The 18,388-nt window shown below is 46.9% G+C and overlaps 1 protein-coding gene across 1 annotated transcript in view; it reads right to left on the minus strand.

The window, feature by feature from the left end:
• Positions 1-9,213: 9,213 nt before the first annotated feature.
• golga2 (golgin A2) overlaps positions 9,214-18,388 on the minus strand; it is a 100,082-nt gene continuing 90,907 nt past the window's right edge. Inside the window, exons 28-30 of the mRNA XM_085965416.1 lie at positions 18,253-18,359; positions 16,668-16,833; positions 9,214-13,604 (exon numbers count right to left, since the gene is read on the minus strand). Of these exons, the coding sequence (XP_085821542.1) occupies positions 13,351-13,604; positions 16,668-16,833; positions 18,253-18,359 (527 nt within the window). The 3' untranslated portion in view covers positions 9,214-13,350. The remainder of the gene's footprint in view (positions 13,605-16,667; positions 16,834-18,252; positions 18,360-18,388) is intronic.

The raw sequence follows: 18,388 nt of genomic DNA on the forward strand, positions 1-18,388 counted from the left end.
GGTAAGATCGTATTATGCTCGATATTTGACAGTTTTTATGCAGTATTCCAAGATAATGTTACTCCCTTAACTCACTCCCAGCTATCCAGAGACAAAGAAGAAGAATCCTAACCCCAGTGACAAATGTACTCCTTACAGCTTCCATTAATGAGCCAGTCTGGCTGGTCAATTGGTGCCCTCCGATACTGCACACCTGTCTGGCGGAAGGCCACCTTGGTTCCAATCTTACGTGATCGGGCAAGACGTCATGGAGTCAACCTGACCCAGCTTGACACGTCTCACCTCGGAGGATAGTGTAAGAGTAAATGCCCCAAGAAATACCTTAAACACGCCCCTCAAAAATGGGGTCAGTAGCCAGCCTGAATGCTAGGAAAGGAAAGGAAAGGGTTAGCGCTAATTAAGCCATAAAGCATTATACTGTAGGAATGGCTAGATTCCTAACTAAAGGACTGAGATCGAGTCAGTCTATCAAACAAACGATGTTTAATACTATTGATCAGAGTTTAACACGAAAACACAGGAGAACTAAATTACAGGTCTGTACTCTTTGCTGGCTCCACGAGGGCTGGCTAGGGCGGCTCCCCAGCCTGACGTTATGACATCATCACGTTTTCCTGCTGCTGGAGGATCACGTGATGACGTCATCGCGTTTGGTCTCATTCTTAAAGGGACCGCGCTATGTACATGCAATATGAACAAAGATACAGATTCATTCTGTAGCTAATAATTTGTTAAAGATAATTATGTACATTAGATCAGAGTCCCCTGGTGGCTCTGCCACATGCGCCCCCCCAGAATTGACTAACAGTAAAAGTCAATCGACTAGGAGGTCTGACAAGCCTGTCAGAGCGACTCCTGTATTCTTGGAGTGGATGTTGTTGAACAGCGGGCGGGCTGGCGGATGGAAGCCTTCGGTCTGGCGTGGATGTAGCGGGAGGTCGACCACGTCGTGGTGGCTGTGCGGTCTCTACTGGCCGGTCGATGTCTAGGTGTGCCGGTTTGAGACGGTCAATGGATATGTGGTCGGGTTTACCACTGATGTCTACAGAGAAACTCGTCGCCTGTCTCCAGTACGCGAAAAGGGCCTGTGTAAGGGGCCTCGAGCGGATCCCTATGGGCATCATGACGAATGAATACAAATTCAGCATTCTTTAGCTCCGCTGGTACGTGTGAAGATGGAAGGCCGAGATGCAAAGTTGGGATAGGCGCACAAGCCTTGGCTGTTTCCCGGTGGTTGCTGAGTTGGTCGGCTGCGGACCACGGCTCAGTTGGAAGCGGCAGGAAATCTCCCGGTACGCGGAGTGGCTGGCCGTACACGAGCTCCGCGGCGGACGATTGCAGGTCCTCTTTGGGTGCCATGCGAAGACCCAACATGACCCATGGAAGCTTATCCACCCATCCGGTGCCTTGGAGGCTGGCCCTCAGCGATGCCTTTAACGATCTGTGGACACGCTCACACAAACCGTTGGCCTGCGGGTGATAGGCTGTGGTGCGGTGAAGCTTGGTGCTGAGACCCTGGGCCACAGCGTTCCAGAGCTCGGAAGAGAACTGTGGACCGCGGTCTGAAGAAATGTCTGTCGGAACGCCAAAACGTGCGACCCACGAGGAGAGGAATGCTCTGGCGACAACAGCGGATGTAGTAGACGCCAAAGGAACTGCCTCTGGCCATCTAGTAGTACGATCGACCATGGTGAGGATGTGTGTGAACCCCTGTGATGGTGGAAGCGGCCCGACGAGGTCCACGTTGACATGGTCAAATCGACGTTCTGGTACTGCGAACGTGGCCAATGGGGCCTTGACGTGACGTTGCACCTTAGACTTTTGACAGATGACGCAGGTGTTAGCCCAGTCGCGGATATCCTTACGCATTCCTCTCCAGACGAACTTAGCCGACATTAATTTTTGAGATGCCTTCACGCCAGGATGCGAAAGCCCATGTATGGCGTCAAAAACTGTGCGGCGCCAGGCAACTGGAACGATCGGGCGGGGATCTCCCATGGAGACATCGCAGAGTAACGAGGTGCCTGCAGCGTGGAATTGCACATCAGCCGGTTGGAGGCTAGAGGTGTCGGTGCAATACTCCTGTGTTTCAGGGTCGGATGCCTGATCGGTAGCCATGAGGGCATAATCGATGCCCAGCTGGACCGCCTGTATGGTCGCGCGAGAAAGGCAATCAGCTACCAAGTTGTCCTTGCCAGCTACGTGTTGGATGTCTGTCGCGAATTCTGAAATGAAAGTTAGCTGTCGCTGCTGTCGAGCCGACCACGATTCGGCGGTCTTAGCCATGGCGAAGGTCAGTGGTTTGTGATCTACAAACGCAGTGAAGGGACGTCCTTCTAACAAAAAACGGAAATGGCGGATAGCCAGGAACAGCGCCAGCAACTCCCGGTCGAAAGTGCTGTATTTGCGTTCATTGCGCCGGAGTTGGCGGCTGAAAAACACCAGTGTTTGCCACGTCCCATTGACCCACTGTTCCTGTACGGCGCCTATGGCATAGTCATTGGGTCGGTGGTAAGGGCGATGGTGGCACCTGGCAGAGGGTACGCCAACATAGTTGCATTCGCTAGAGCGGTTTTTGTGTTGTCGAAAGCGTTGTCCATTTCGACCGTCCAGGCTGTTGTATCCTTTCCAGCCTTGCCTTTGAGGGCCTCGTAGAGGGGCTGCATGAGTTGTGCTGCCTTAGGTACAAAGCGGTGGTAGAAATTCACCATGCCCAGGAATTCTTGAAGAGCCTTGGTGGACTGCGGCCTTGGGAATGCCGTAATTGCTTCGACCTTTGACTGCAGCGGAATTGCGCCCTCCAAAGTAATGTGGTGGCCCAAGAAGTCAATTTGCTGTAGGCCGTACTGACACTTGGCCGGGTTGATTATGAGGCCATGTTGGCTGAGGCGCCGAAAGAGGGTGCGTAGATGGCAGACGTGTTCCTCTTTGGTAGAGCTGGCTATCAGGATGTCGTCGAGGTAGACAAATAAAAACTTAAGATCCCGCAGGACCGAGTCCATTAGTCGCTGAAAAGCCTGTGCAGCGTTCTTGAGCCCAAATGGCATCCGTAGAAACTTGAACAGTCCAAAGGGAGTGATGACTGCAGTTTTCTGGATGTCCTGCGGGTGTACGGGAACTTGGTGGTAGCCACGGACGAGGTCGACCTTGGAGAAGATTGAGTTTCCCGCCAAATGGGCAGAGAAATCCTGAATATGCGGGATCGGGTACCGATTGGGAGTAGTGGCGTCATTAAGGCGTCGGTAGTCCCCGCATGGCCGCCATCCACCGCCGGGCTTTGGGACGATGTGGAGAGGCGAGGACCAGGGACTATTCAACTGGCGAATAATCCCCAGCCGTTCCATCGTGGCAAACTCTGCCTTCGCAGCCGCGAGCTTGCCGGGTTCCAGGCGCCGAGCTCGTGCGTAAACTGGAGAGCCAGTCGTAGTAATGTGGTATTCGACACCATGCTTAGTGGCCGAGGAGGAGAAAGTGGGCTTGGTCAGCTCCGGGAATTCACCTAATAGGCGAGTGAACTCGTCCGGCGAGGGCAACGCGCAGGAGAGTGTGCAACGTTGCAGAACTGCGGAAGCAAGGGATGGAGTGGAAGGTGGCCACGTTAACCAATCAACGATTTCTTACATCCACCAAGAGGCCGTTGGCACATAAGAAATCCGCGCCGAGGATGGCTTGCGAAACCTTGGCTGTGATGAATTCCCACTGAAACCGTTGCCCGCCGAAGCACACCTGGACCCGCCATTTGCCAAAGGTACGAATGGCCCCGCCATTAGCTGCCTCGAGGGAGAGGCCGTGCCTCCCAGACTGAATATCGAGTGCTGAGGCAGGAAGGATGCTACACTGCGCCCCGGTGTCGCATAAAAAACGCCGGCCCGAGAGGGAATCTGTAATGTAGAGGAGCTTCCCGGAATTTCCAATCGCCATTGCGGCCACGGAGCATCCCTCAGACTCCGTCCTCCTTTTCTGAAGTTGCTGCTGGTGTTGATGTTGGTTGTTTTTTTTAGGCGCGCAACTGCAGGGAGGGCAGCAGCCTCTGGCTTTTGCGCCAAGCGGGTGTGGTAAAAGCACAAGCCGGGGGATGGAGGCATCGGGGCGGCGTTCGCGGGGGAGGGGTGCCTCGTGGCAGCGCAGGATTGCTGCGTGACCGCATAAATCGTATCTGCTTCTGCAGCAAGTGCTGCACAATCTGTGGCTTCCGATCTGGCGAGGGCAGCCTGAACCTGCTCGGGTAGTTGACTCAGGAATAACTCCCGAAAGAGGAAACATTGTGGTTTGGAACCAAGGAGCGTGAGCATCTGGCTCATTAACTCAGATGGCTTGGACGCGCCAAGCCCGGGCATAGCGAGCAGTCGGCGGGCACGCTCCGCCTTCGTGAGCCCGAAGACCTGTATTAACCGCGCTTTAAGAGTATTATACGTGCTGTCAACCGGGGGGTTTTTGAGCAGGCTGATGATCCGTGAGGCCGTGGAGCTGTCGAGTGCGGAGACTACGTAAAGGTAACGGGTCTGATCCGCAACGATATTTCAGAGTTCGAATTGTGCTTCTGCTTGTACGAACCAGGAGGCCACCTGTTGTTCCCAAAACTGTGGTAGCTTCAAAGCCATGGAGTTCACTTCCATGTTTCGTTTCGCTTCTTCCGCGAAAATTGTTCACGAAAATTCGGGGTCACCACTGTAGGAATGGCTAGATTCCTAACTAAAGGACTGAGGTCGAATCAGTCTATCAAACAAACGATGTTTAATACTATTAAACAGAGTTTAATACAGGTAGACTATCCTTTATCTGAACTTCTGAAAACCGAAAGTTTTTTCGTTCAGCGTAAGTCGTGCGCACGACATGACCAGAGTGGCGCACGACTTACGCTGAGCAGGGCAGAGGGTCACAAGAGTTCCCTCCTGGGTAGGAGATTGCAGGCCGAGCCGGGCAGTGTGAAGGAGGTACCGGGAGAGTGAACCCAACAATACAGCGGCCCGTCCGATAGCTGCAGCGGCCCGTCCGATATTCTTTTCTCCCCCCGACCCAACCCGAACCGAACCGCGGCCCGTCCGATATTCTTTTCTCCCCCCCCCTCCCGACCCGTCCGATATTCTTTTCTCCCCCCCCCAACCCGACCCGACCCCCGACATTCTTTTCTCCCCCCACCCGACCCGAACCGCAGCCCGTCCAATATTCTTTTCTCCCCCCCCCCCCACACGACCCCCGACCTGATCTGCGGGCCAGATTAGTAGGAGTCAGCCGATATCCGGCTTTCCAGAGAAGCAGGAAGGGGAATGAGACACGGAACAGTCGCAAGAGGTAGCCTGAACTTTTAAAATTTATATTAAATACACATTTCCCAGTCTTATAATACCTTCTGAAATCTGAAAAATTCCAAAAACCGAAACTCAGCTGGTCCCAAGGCTTTCGGATAAGGGATAGTGTACCTGTACTATTAAACAGAGTTTAACACGAAAACACAGGAGAACTAAATTACAGGTCTGTACTCTTTGCTGGCTCCACGAGGACTGGCTAGGGCGACTCCAAAGCCTGACGTCATGACATCATCACATTTTCCTGCCGCTGGAGGATCACGTGATCAACGTGATGACGTCATCGCGTTTGGTCTCATTCTTAAAGGGACCGCGCTATGTACATGCAATAATATGAACAAAGATACAGATTCATTCTGTAGCTAATAATTTGTTAAAGATAATTATGTACATTAGATCAGAGTCCCCTGGTGGCTCTGCCACAATACAAACCAAACATTCCTCAACAGTGATGGAAAACAAGCCATCAAAACCACAGGCCCGGAGACAGCTAAGGTGAGGATGTAAAGATGCCCTGCCTTATCTGGACCTGTGTGCGAATCCTTTGTTGACAATGACCTGAGAAGCTGGGGAGTAAACGAGAAACTTGGCGGGTCCAGGTGCCAGTGCTTCATTCATTTAGAGGTTATTAAGGATACCAGAAGGGCTGAAATCTTTGAACATTGTTACTCAGATTGGTCAATAGAATTGAAGAGGTTTCTTTGGACATCAAGGATATATAAGATGGCCTTTTTGACACTAGAGTCCTGAGTCTAGTTTTAGTTCTTTTAGTAGTCTTTGTAGAAGAAGGTGTAAGGGTCTTTCTCTACCATATGTAGAAGGCTATCTGTGAAAAATTGGAAAGTGCATTTCTGAGAGAGAAAAGTTACAGAAGGTTGTGTGGCTATAATCAGCCAGATACAGGCAGAAGTGTGCGTGCCACTTAGATGTACAAGTTTCCCCAAAATCAAGGGAGGTGAGAGTTCAGATACAGCTACCAGCGCGGAAGGTGAACGTACCGGTGAGGATTCAGGAGGATCGGGCAGTGCCTCACCGGCTGGAGGCTCATCATTCTGCTGTTTCAGAAAGCCAACGCCATCCTCCCAGAGAAAGGCGATGCAACCGGTTCATTGACAGCAGCTCATAAGGACGAGGTTGCACAAGTTCTGGAAACATCGTTAAGTACAAGCATATAGACTTTAATCTATTCGACAGACTGGCTATCCAATGCTGTTATCTAAGGAATCCTATCCTAAATTAATCTCACCCATCGATATTAATTGCAAGACACTGATCTCAACTGTAAATTTATAATCAGTAAGAATTGTGACATAGCTGAACTTCCTTTGAAACCTTATTTCATCAATTAACCCAGTCTATTAATTATTTGCATACTCAATATTTAAGTGCTAACTATGACTCTAAGGTTGATAAACACTTACTAGTTCATGTCTTTGTTGACTGACCTTTGATAATTGGCAAGGGCTTAATTGATTCACTCAGTAGCTTTTATGAATCTGGTTGGAGGTTGGTGGCATAAATGTTAATATAATCCAAACTGGCTGACGTAAAACAGCTCAGTGGGACTAGTTAGGCACCAATAACTCCTAGGTATGGACTAGGCGGTAAGCCCCAAACAGTTTCTTGACAGGGAGTTAAGCTGAAGGGGGTTAAGGGATTGTCTGGGCCCCTTGATGAATATTCCCGTCAGGGTATCGATCCCAATGTTCAGTTGGTCAAGAGGGATAATCTGAAAAGTATGAGCATTACTTGTTAAATTAAACATTCAAAATTAAAAAGGAGTTCCAAATTTAGCTCCCCCCCCCCCTCCCAAAATTCCCCACATCGACTCATTTTACACAGAATTTATAGGTGGCCCGGAAATCAAACCTACTCCATTTGATCACAATTCATCCTGGACTACAACTTCCAATAATCATAAACGCAGCTCATTGTACAGCTCAGTCATTTCTCAAAGTTAGATTCTACCAATCATTCAGATGAACTATTACTAGGACATTAATTGCAGATCCAAAATATGAATTATAGACAAGCATAAGTGTATAAATTTGCTTTGGAATCATTACTTGTTAATCCACACATTTAATATTCATTGAGGTTGTAAAAAAAAAGCTCTTAAGCGCTATCAATACACAGAAGTAATGAGATTTTTCTTTGATAAACACCAACTCACTTGTTACTTGCTGACCATTGAATCACAGCAGTCTGGCGCATCAGAGAGAACATTCACATTAGCTTTTCACTGTGGACATCTTTCTACCGTTGCACTGTGTTGCAACTACTCAAGAGTGCAGTATCCAGACGAGGCAAGAACACTGCTGTCGCTCCACGTTAACTGTATATTCAATGGCACCAAACAATGCTTCAAAGGAAGCTGCACAGCGGTGGGACGAAGCCTCTGCTTTAAAAAAAAAATCATTCTAGGGATGTGGCCATCGGTGGCAAGGCCACATTTATTGCCCATCCATAGCCGTCACCGAGAATGTGGTGGCGGGCTTCCTTCTTGAACCACTGCAGCCCGTGTGGTGAAGCTGCTCCCATAATGCTATTAGATAGGGAGTTCCAGGATTTTGACCCAACGACGATGAAGGAACGGCCAAAATATTTCCAAGTTGTTATGATGTGTGACTTGGAGATGATGGTGTTCCCATGCACCTTTTCAAAATTCTGCTGGTTAATCAAGGACTAATGAACACCCCCCCCCCCCCCCACCCCGCCCCTCTTCAGAAAACAATTGTCTTCATAGTGGATTTTGCTCCTTTTGTTGTAATCAGAATTGCAAGATTCATATAGAAAGTATCATGTCCAGCCGACACATCACACTGTTGCTATACAATATTGGGTATTTTTTGTGTGCAATGTATACAATCAAATCTTCTGCAGCCTTAACAGTTCTGGAACCTTTCTCTCCCCTGCAACTGTGCAAAGAACGTCTTCACGAATGGAGCGGTAGCTGCCGAGCCTTTCACCATTTTCTTCCGCAGTTGTTTATAGCCCATTAGGTTTAGTCGGAGTCATAGCTTTTGGAATCAATACTTGTTACATTTTATCAAAAAGTTCCCTCTTTTCAATTCTCCCCCTTCTTCTCACTGTCTCATGATGGTGCAGTCCTGTTCCACAGGTGCCAAGGGGTTACTTTTCATGTGTGAGCCCCAGCAGAGGGTACAGAGGAGATTTACCAGGATGTTGTCAGGACTGGAGAATAGCAGCTAGGAGGAAAGACTGGATAGGCTGGGGTTGTTTTCTTTGGAACAGAGGAGACTGAGGGGAGATTTAATTGAGGTGTATAAAATTAGGAGGGACTTAGATAGAGTGGATAGGAAGGACTGATTTCCCTTCGCGGAGAGGTCAATAACCAGGGAGCATAGATTTAAAGTAATTGGTGGAAGAATTAAGAGGGGAGTTGAGGAGAACTTTTTTTCACCCAGAGGGTGGTGGGGGTCTGGAACTCACTGCCCGAAAGGGTGGTAGAGGTAGGAACCCTCATCGCATTTAAAAAGTACTTGGGTATGCGCTTGAAGTGCCGTAACCTACAGGGCTACGGACCAAGAGCTGGAAAGTGGGATCAGGCCGGATCGCTCTTTTTCGAACGGCGCAGACACGATGGGTTGAATGGCTTCCGACTGTGCCGTAAATTTCTATGATTCTATGAGCACGGTGTTAGAAGGTAACCCTGATCCAGAGAAGTGGCAGTCAACTGTAGCAACCTCACCACTGCCCCTAGCCGAGATCAGCTCAGGCTGGGGGAGAAAAAAAAAAATCAAACCTGGGACTTGCCTCCATCTACTGCAGAAGCCACTGGAGGGAGCCTAAAACAAGGACATTTCCCCAGCACCTCACTGTTGTTTTGTGCTCAGAAACTTACCAGATTAAAACCAAAGTACAAAATTATGACAGGGCGAAGAGATGACTGCAATTTATTGAATCAGTTTATTCATACAAGAAAGGCTAACAGGATCACATCAGTATTATAATGCAGACAATTTTTTTTTCTATATGTGTTTCTCTTCATATTCTTTAAAATGGATTCTTCACCCCCAAATAAATACCGCAATATACTGAAATTATATCCCCAGCTTCCTTTTAATTAGATTCAAGTTATGATATACATTATGAGCAACAGCTCAAAATGCTGCCAATCTCTTCTCCGTAATGAATTTACAAAATGTTACACAAGTACACTATATACAGAATTATTTGTACCTTGCAATGCAAGGCTGCATATCAATCTTTGCCTTTAATTTTTTTAAAACATTTTTTTTTATACAGTATGGCAACTCTGAACGTAACTGCATTCCAGAACACAATAACTTGACAGTCCCACGACCTTATTGCTTGCTTCCTCACTTTGCAGCATCTCGCAACCATAAGCCAAAAGCCCGTAGTTTTCTCCCACCTCTACTGGGCAATGTGAACCAATAAAACAATACTCTGTTAACGGCCCTTCAAACTTGCGTCCGGACAGGTGGAAAGCTGGCGGAGCCTTTCTGTCTTAGAGTGATATAAAGCGATGCATCTTAAGTGGTTTATTGCCACTGTTACTTTGACTGTTGTGTTCCATGGGAATTTAAAAAAAGGGGGCTCAGTTTCATAAATTGAGAAATACAAACAAATCAGGCGGAAAAAGCGTAGAAGGGTAAAATTCGGAATCATGACTACAGGAAAACTTCCTTGATTGAGGAGATTCATTAAATGCTCTGAATTCCCAAGACATTCAAACCTCTGGCACTGACCAACTCACCATTAAACCTAAGTCCAGATTGAATACATAGGGGGGATCATTTGTATATCTCAGGCTCAGAATTACACCATTTTATGGACTAGGAAACCCACATAGCTTGGGGGTCAGTGCAAAGCCACACCAGAAATGTTCATGGTATTTAAAATAAAGGCAGTAAGGTCAGCTAATCCACAAGACCATCCCTACCTCAAAGTCTATTGAAATACTTCGGATAGTCAATTATTTTCACCAAAATAACTTCCAACCCACAGCTCTAAATTGGCACACATTCTCTCTCCTGCTCGCACTTTTACACCAACCTCAAATCGCCATCTTTAGTCAATTTCTTTTCCAAACAAGTTGTGATCAAACATTAGAGAATGTTCATTCTTCAAATTAAAAAAAGATTTTATATCCTACAGTAATGTTCAACCCTCCTAGAAACAAAGTAGATGTTAAAAAAAACCTCCCAATCTGTCCATATACAGGTAATCACGACACACCTTCACAATCTGTCCATTTACAGGTAACCACGACACACCTTCACCACCTGCCCATGTACAGGTAACCACGACACACCTTCACCACCTGTCCATTTACAGGTAACCACGACACACCTTCACCACCTGCCCATGTACAGGTAACCGCGACACACCTTCACCACCTGTCCATGTACAGGTAACCATGACACACCTTCACAATTTGCCCATGTACAGGTAACCATGACACACCTTCACAATCTTCCCATGTACAGGTAATCACGACACACCTTCACAATCTGCCCATGTACAGGTAACCACGACACACCTTCACAATCTGTCCATGTACAGGTAACCACGACACACCTTCACCACCTGCCCATGTACAGGTAACCACGACACACCTTCACAATCTGCCCATGTACAGGTAACCACGACACACCTTCACCACCTGCCCATGTACAGGTAACCACGACACACCTTCACCACCTGCCCATGTACAGGTAACCGCGACACACCTTCACAATTTGCCCATGTACAGGTAATCATGACACACCTTCACAATCTGCCCATGTACAGGTAACCACGACACACCTTCACCACCTGTCCATGTACAGGTAACCACGACACACCTTCACCACCTGTCCATGTACAGGTAACCACGGCACACCTTCACCACCTGCCCATGTACAGGTAACCACGACACACCCTCACAATCTTCCCATGTACATCCATTCTTCCAATACTTAACCAGCCGACAGGGTGAAATAGAACTGCACAATACTATACACGTGTAAGGAGCCAAGAGTGAATCATAAAAAGGAAGAGGAATCAATACAACCAGAGAACACGGTGGAACCTTTCCTCAGAGAATGACTGTGCGTATCTACCGCACCAAAAGCATCTCTACCTCAATAAACAGCAGTTGCCTGGGGATGGTCAGAATTTCTCATTTTGTTTGATTTGTTTAAGGGGTACACTCCACTTGCGTTATATGGTTTTAGATTGCAAGATTTGTCATACAGTTACTGAGGCTTAGTATGGGACTTTCCCCTTGCTTATGTTACATTCACTAGGGTACACCTCATTAAAAGAACAACAACAGAAAATTACAGGATAATATGTCCCCCCCACAGCTGATGCAGAATTCAGTCACAGGGAGAGAGCTCATTGTTGGCCTGTCCGCAAATGAAGCGGTGGCTTCTAGGACTGTGGGGCCAGGTACTGAAAAGGAGGGTAGCAGCATATATTCCACCTGCCCCAACGGAAGCCCCAGTTGGCAAGCTGTAGCTGATGTCGGGGTATCTGGGGAGTGGTGCTATATCTAGAACTACTGTGGTCAAGGTGAGCACATTCCTTCTTTCACGAGCGAAAGGAATTTGTGAGTGTATGTTCCACACTGTGTATACACACCCAAATCAAAGAGAAACCATCCACGTGCACCAATCTGTAGAAAGTACATCCTCCTCTGCTCGCAAAGCCTATTCTGGCACATCCCTAACAACAGCACTACATTACCGCAACCTGTGGACAACCCGGTCTCACAAATGGCAGCATAAATGGAAAGCTGCACAGAAAACATCTAGAACACAGCCAAATGATCAGATGATTTTTTTTTGTTATACACTTAGTCATACAGAGTGATACACCACAAAGGATATACAGTAAAAAGAAAAACAGCCGTGCCAGAGAGTCATCAGCTCTGTCTGAAAAGTATTCATTATCTACCTTTACTTCACCAACTGGCCAACTCAAATCCTCCTTAAGAAATGCATTTCTTCAGCACTAATAATTCCCCTAGTCTCCTGAGCGCCCCGACTTGTGCCGAGATTAAGGTCCAACAGGCCCTGGCCGCCCTCGGGTACCTCACCCAGGCGCCTCATTCTTCACGCACGAGCCTGGGACAACAGCGAGTGTCAAAAGGGCAATTTGACCTCAGGGCCAAGCCTGCTCCTGTCCTCGGCTGACGGCCACGTGGCCCCCCACTCTCTGGCAATGAACAGAAGAGACAAGCCCTGGCTGATAATTCTCCCCTCCGCTCCCGCGCCGAGACGCACGGAGGCAACTGCAGCAGCCCCCGGCGGTTTCTCTCGTTGAAATCAACTAACTCAGCCAAGAGTGGGAATCGAACCGGGGATCCTCTAGTCCGTATGGTTGAATGCCATGTGTGTGGGCAGCACCTTTACCCACTAGACCATTGGGAGAGCTCTACAAAATGCATTTCTAAATTAAAAAGTACAATTTTTTCTTCAGCAGCTTAAAAAAATAAACAGTTTCTTTTTTTACTCTTAATATATAAAATGGCCGGACAGATCTATTTCTGATTTAATATATTTTCACAATTCCCTAACGCCTTCTTGTTGTAACAGGAAATGTGGCAAGTTCCCAAAGAGTCTTGAGGATAGAGTGTAATTAGTCTACAAAGCAAACGGGACAAAATGGCTACTGATTGGGAAAATCCTTCCAATGTCATTCGAGCATTATAACTCAAATCTTTGGGAAGGGGAGGGGGGGGATTTATTGAAATGGGATTTCAAAAATCCATAATATAAATGATTATGTTTGTAAACGGTTTCAAAGCAGCTGTTTAATGACGTTAAAGAAACTTGGTTTAGAACTATCGTAATCTTTTTGATGAGGCATTATTAGAGGTCATGCTAGATGAACACTTTTGCTTTGTAGAACCATGTCATCTCTGGTCTCAAAAATTCCTCGTGTTCTACCACAATGTCGCTCATCGACGCACTTCATTTTTTTTTTTTTTAAAGATCCTTACCAATTTACAAACCTCCCCCCACCAAATAAAAAATAAAAATATTGTATTCCCCCGTGCTTGAATGGATCTCTAGACGATTACAATCTTCACTTCCCCATTTTCATCAGGCCTGTAGAAGAAGGGAATACTGGTGGAATAGTTCAGGGATGAGCTCTGTTTGGCCTGCGGGTTCTGGATTTCTTCGAGAAGTTGCATGATCTGTTTAGTAGTGAAGTCCTCGGAGGGCAAGCCTGCTTCTGCTGCGGTGCCTGTGCTGGAAGGACGGGAGTTCGGTGAAATGGCTGGAGACTCGATATCATCCACCAAGCTGATGTCTTGTAGATCTGGGGTGGGAGTGAAAAAACCCCACAATTACACACAAATAAAAAGTTACTGCGGCTTGAGAATTTTTCAGGTTATCAAGCGTTCTGGCTCAGTCTGGGGATCTACAAATTCCATGAGGAAAAACAAGCAGTTTGCAAGAACCCATTTCTCAATCCTGCAAAATCCGACATTCTGCAACTCAACCTAAATCAAAGCAAATGTTACATTCTGTAAAAAAAATTACCCCTTTATCGCTCAAGCTGTCATCACAGGTCAAAACTCTGCATGCGAGGCAGTCAGTGTGACTACAGGGTGCCGCAAGTGTTTTCCACCCCACTATTGAAGGCAAGACTCCCTTTTCTTAAAATGGCCTTTTTGCATCTTCCCCATACACTGCACCATAAATCATTCCTTGCCAAGTGGGCGAGTGACCTTCTCCCAGGCCCCTTACTCAGACCAGGTAGCGTACGAGTGCACTCAGCTCCCTACAGTGCACCTCCTCTGTGCTTTAGAGGGGCTTGGCCGAGATGGAAACTCAGCACGGAGGCAGACTGGGTGTAAACTGACAGCCCACCACTATGTGGTGCAGAGCTTTGATGCTTGAGTGTGCTACATGAATGCCACCTACCCGACTTGAACATTCAACAAGTATCCATGCTCTAAGATAAAACCATGTGCTACATGGCAAGTGCAGAAATGTATGGCATTTCCCACAAGATGCCATGCTGTGTCAAAACCCTTGCCCTACTTATGACCACAGTAAACTGTAAAACACTCAGCTGGGCAGAGTCACTCCAGGCAAGGGACCCATGGATCAGTATGGCGACGTCTGAGGCAGAGTGGGGGATAGAGAGAGGCTGGAGAAAAAGACCACAGGAACTTACCTACACCAGGCAGGTCACAATTACACAAGTAAATTTCAGAACAGATTTCATAGAATCAGAGACTAGTACAGCGCAGGAGGAGGCCATTCGGCCCATCGAGTCTGCGCTGGCTCTTTCGAAGAGCAATCCAGTTAGTCCCACTCCCCCGCAATTTTTTCTCCTTCAAGTATTTATCCAATTCCCTTTTGAAGGCTACTATTGAATCTGTATCCACCGCCCCATCAGGCAGCGCATTCCAAATCCTAACCACTCGTTGCGTGAAAAAGTTTTACCTCATGTTACCTCTAGTTCTTTTGCCAATCACCTTAAATCTGTGCCCTCTGGTTTTGCCCCTGAAAACCACTAAACGACCATACCACAGAGCTTTTCCATCCATAGTAAGTTATGGGAAGGCCAAGAGCGATCATTGTTAACCAATATCAGGCTTCACTCACTGAAGTCAACCTTCTTGGACTGCAAGGGTTTCCCCTTTCTCATCAACAGGGCGCCTCCAAACTGCAATTGCAGAATAAAGGTCAGTTTCTTGCTGCAAGAGTCCGACCATCAGGGAGCAGGGGGAACCAGCTGAATATTACATTGGTGAACTATCAAGCTTTACAAACTCGTGAAGGGTTTCCTCTTAAAAGTAGGCCTACCAAGTGTGGTATCAGTACTTTACAATCAATGGGGGGGATATTTACTACAAGGCTCAATAATCATCGGGGACTGCTCTTGTGCACCTCCTAGTGCCTGGAAGAGCAGAGCTGCAACTGACCGGGGAACATGTCGCCCATTTGCCTTCCCTCTCCCGCCAGTCTAGGGCCAGCTCAGAGGGCAAGAATTGGACATTACACATTTCTTGCCTCTCACCAAGACAAAACAGCTAAGGGTGAGCGGGAGGAGAGAAACTCAAACTTCAAAACATGGAATTATTGCTGGAACGGTTTTATTTTCTGGATGTTTTAACAGATTCAGCAAAACGTTGGGGGGGAAATAAGCAACATTAACCTTTGAAGACAGAGGTGCCAATTCTGCAGTGAAATGCTAGAAATGTAAATAAGCGCTCACTCCCCCAGGTCGGTTCAGGAAATCAAAAGTAGTGACACCAATCATCATGGGTAACCCAGAAACCTCGCTATAAATTATTTACTTTTCTTCAGGTTTTAAAATGAACCCTCCAGGTTTTGTTAGAACAACCATGCACATTTACTGTAATGTTGTTGCCATGACGAGTTGGATGGGGATTTTTTTTAATCCCCCTTCTTTAAAGTGGTTTAATGCAACACAACTTGCTATGTACTGTACTTGGTGCAGTTCCAATCCCTCCATGGCCTCGCCCATCCCTATCGCGGTAACCTCCTCCAGCCCGACAACCCTCCCAGATCTCTGTGCTCCTCCAATTCTAGCCTCTTGAGCATCCCCTGATTTTAATTGCTTCTCCACTGGCGGCCATGCCTTCAGCTGCCGAGGCCCTAAGATTTGGAATTTCCTCCCTAAACCTCTCCGCCTCTCTTTCCTCCTTGAAGGCGCTCCTTAAAACCTCCCTCTCTGCCCGAATATCTGCTTGTGTGGCTTGGTGTCAAACTTTGTTCGACCATGTTGCTGTGGGACGTTTTACTACCTTAAAGGCACTATATAAATGCAAGTTGTTGTTGCTCCCCGCTTTCAGCAGCTTTGATTTCAGTAAGTGCGCCAGCCTGCCCAAGTCCGTAGCGCTCAGGAGAATGTCGTGGGATCTTCAACCTTCACCTAAGCCACCAGAAAAGTCAGAGAGGCACCGCAGACTATGCAGCACTCCCTCAGTACTGCACTGGAGTGTCAGCCCAGATCATGCACTTAAGTGCTGGTGTGTAGCTTTTGAACCCAGAGGCGAGGGTGCTACCAAATGGGCCAAGCTGACAAAAGCCACGACAGAAAGAATCCCCAATGCAGTATTGCCCGAGGCAAGCTATCTATTGACGATGACATGGGCTTAGGTCTCTTTGATTAAATGTGCCATGGAACATAATTGTTAATTAAAAACATAAAAATTGAATTGAATGGGGGAAAAAGGGAAATGGTGGAGAAACAAAAAGGCTCCCAGCTGCAGAGAACCTCATACCAGTTGTCCTCGAACTGGATTCAGATTTCTGAAGCCAAAGTCAATCCGGCAAGTGGTTGTTCAGACCTAGAATGCCAAACACTATCCACTCGGAATGTTGTAACTAAACCATCACAAACCTCCTGTCCCTGCGGCGTTTAACTCCATATCTTTCAGTAAATTCGGTCGTACTTCATCTGCCAAGGGGTGTGTAGGCAGTTTGGCGGCGCGGACGTATTTATCGTACCATTCGTTCCTCTCTCCCACTAACCTCAACACCAGCTGCTGCAATTCTGACAGTTTCATCTGCAAAGATAATAGCTCGATTTTAAAACGTTATAGATCACTGAAATTTATTTTCTGCTTCCATATGAAAATATAGGTTACTACCAATTCAGATGGATAATAAATGCAACAATGACACAGGGAAAATGGCTGGAATGTTTATTTCCCTTATGACTGTAATTACTCTCAACTGAACAGGCTTAGTACTAACTCATTCTAGACTGCTGCGGAGTTAAAACTCAGTGCTGTAATTTTAAAGCTCTCTACAGCCGATTCGGTTATATTCGTCTTGTTAAGTACCACTTATGAACTAATTGAAAAGTCACACAAAAGAAACACACCATTGTATCCAAACTTCAAACATTACTTTGAATTTATTTGTACTAGACCAGAGATCCAACAGTGGCCTGCTAATTATTGAGGCGTTCCGCGAACCACAGCTCGGAATGAACAATGTGGAGAGAATGCATCAGGAAAATGAACTGAAACATTACATAACGGCCCTCAGGATTATACGAAACAAATGGATGTTGAAACATAATCCAATTGCGATGCAGTCCTGGTCATTTGTGCTTGCAGCTTTCTTGACTAATGAGGCCTAAGATCAATTCTCTCCTTATACAATGCTGTCAGCTAGTTGGCTTTAAAGTAATTTGATGTTTCTGGAGCACAACTGGTGTGATCTTAAGCCAGCGGCTCTCCAAACAGCAAGCTCCCAGTCTCAGCTACGTGCAGCGGGGATTAAAATGAAAAGAAAAGCTCGGCGCAATCTTGCACACAGTTTACCCTTTGAGTCTGGGCAGTATTAGCACAGGCCCAGTAACAGCTGACCAGTCTGCACCCTGACCAGGTGAACCATCTGACTTTAAAATGAAGTTGGGGGGGATGGGGGGGAATGAAATATGAGAATGGGCCTAGGAAGTTTCAACATGTAGTTAACTGAACAACTAGCAGTCAAACAGATGGTGCCTCAGTCAGTAAGAATATGCAAAATGAATTGGCATTTTTTTTTTACTGACCACCAGGAGGCCTTTTACGGGTCCGTTGCAGCAATTAGGAACTCCCATTAGTTTTCTTAATTAGTCAAAACTGCGAGTGCAGATTTTATGGACACCATCTCAGTTATTGAGCACAACTAAGCTGAATTAATACACACAGTTCATATGGCACAATTGCTGAGGTGCTTTCGGGTAACGAGCACGGCCCCACTGACATTAATTCAGCTCCTTCACAAGCCTAGGCTCAGCAATTCCTTGCAACCACTTCCCCTGCTCTTTCCCCCCCCCCCCCCCAAACGACACCACTGGGACTTGCTACAATCAACAGAAAGAGCCACCAGAGATGTTAAACTAAGATTTCCGAGAAGCGTGGATTGTTTTTAAAGACTGACAGAATTAAGCATCTTGAGCAGCACGCATTCAACATTGCAGGGACATGTACCTTCATCTCCTCCTTATCCTGAGCCAGCCTGCTAATGTACTCCTCTTTCTCCGTGTGCCTCTGTTTGAGGATAGCTCTCTGACTTTGGTAAAGTGCAATGTACTCGCCTAAAGGTCAAAGAAAAACAAAGATCAGA

This window comes from Somniosus microcephalus, chromosome 23 (genome assembly GCF_052327205.1).
Source record: "Somniosus microcephalus isolate GS21.2 chromosome 23, FLI_Smic_1.0, whole genome shotgun sequence".
Lineage (NCBI taxonomy): Eukaryota > Metazoa > Chordata > Chondrichthyes > Squaliformes > Somniosidae > Somniosus > Somniosus microcephalus.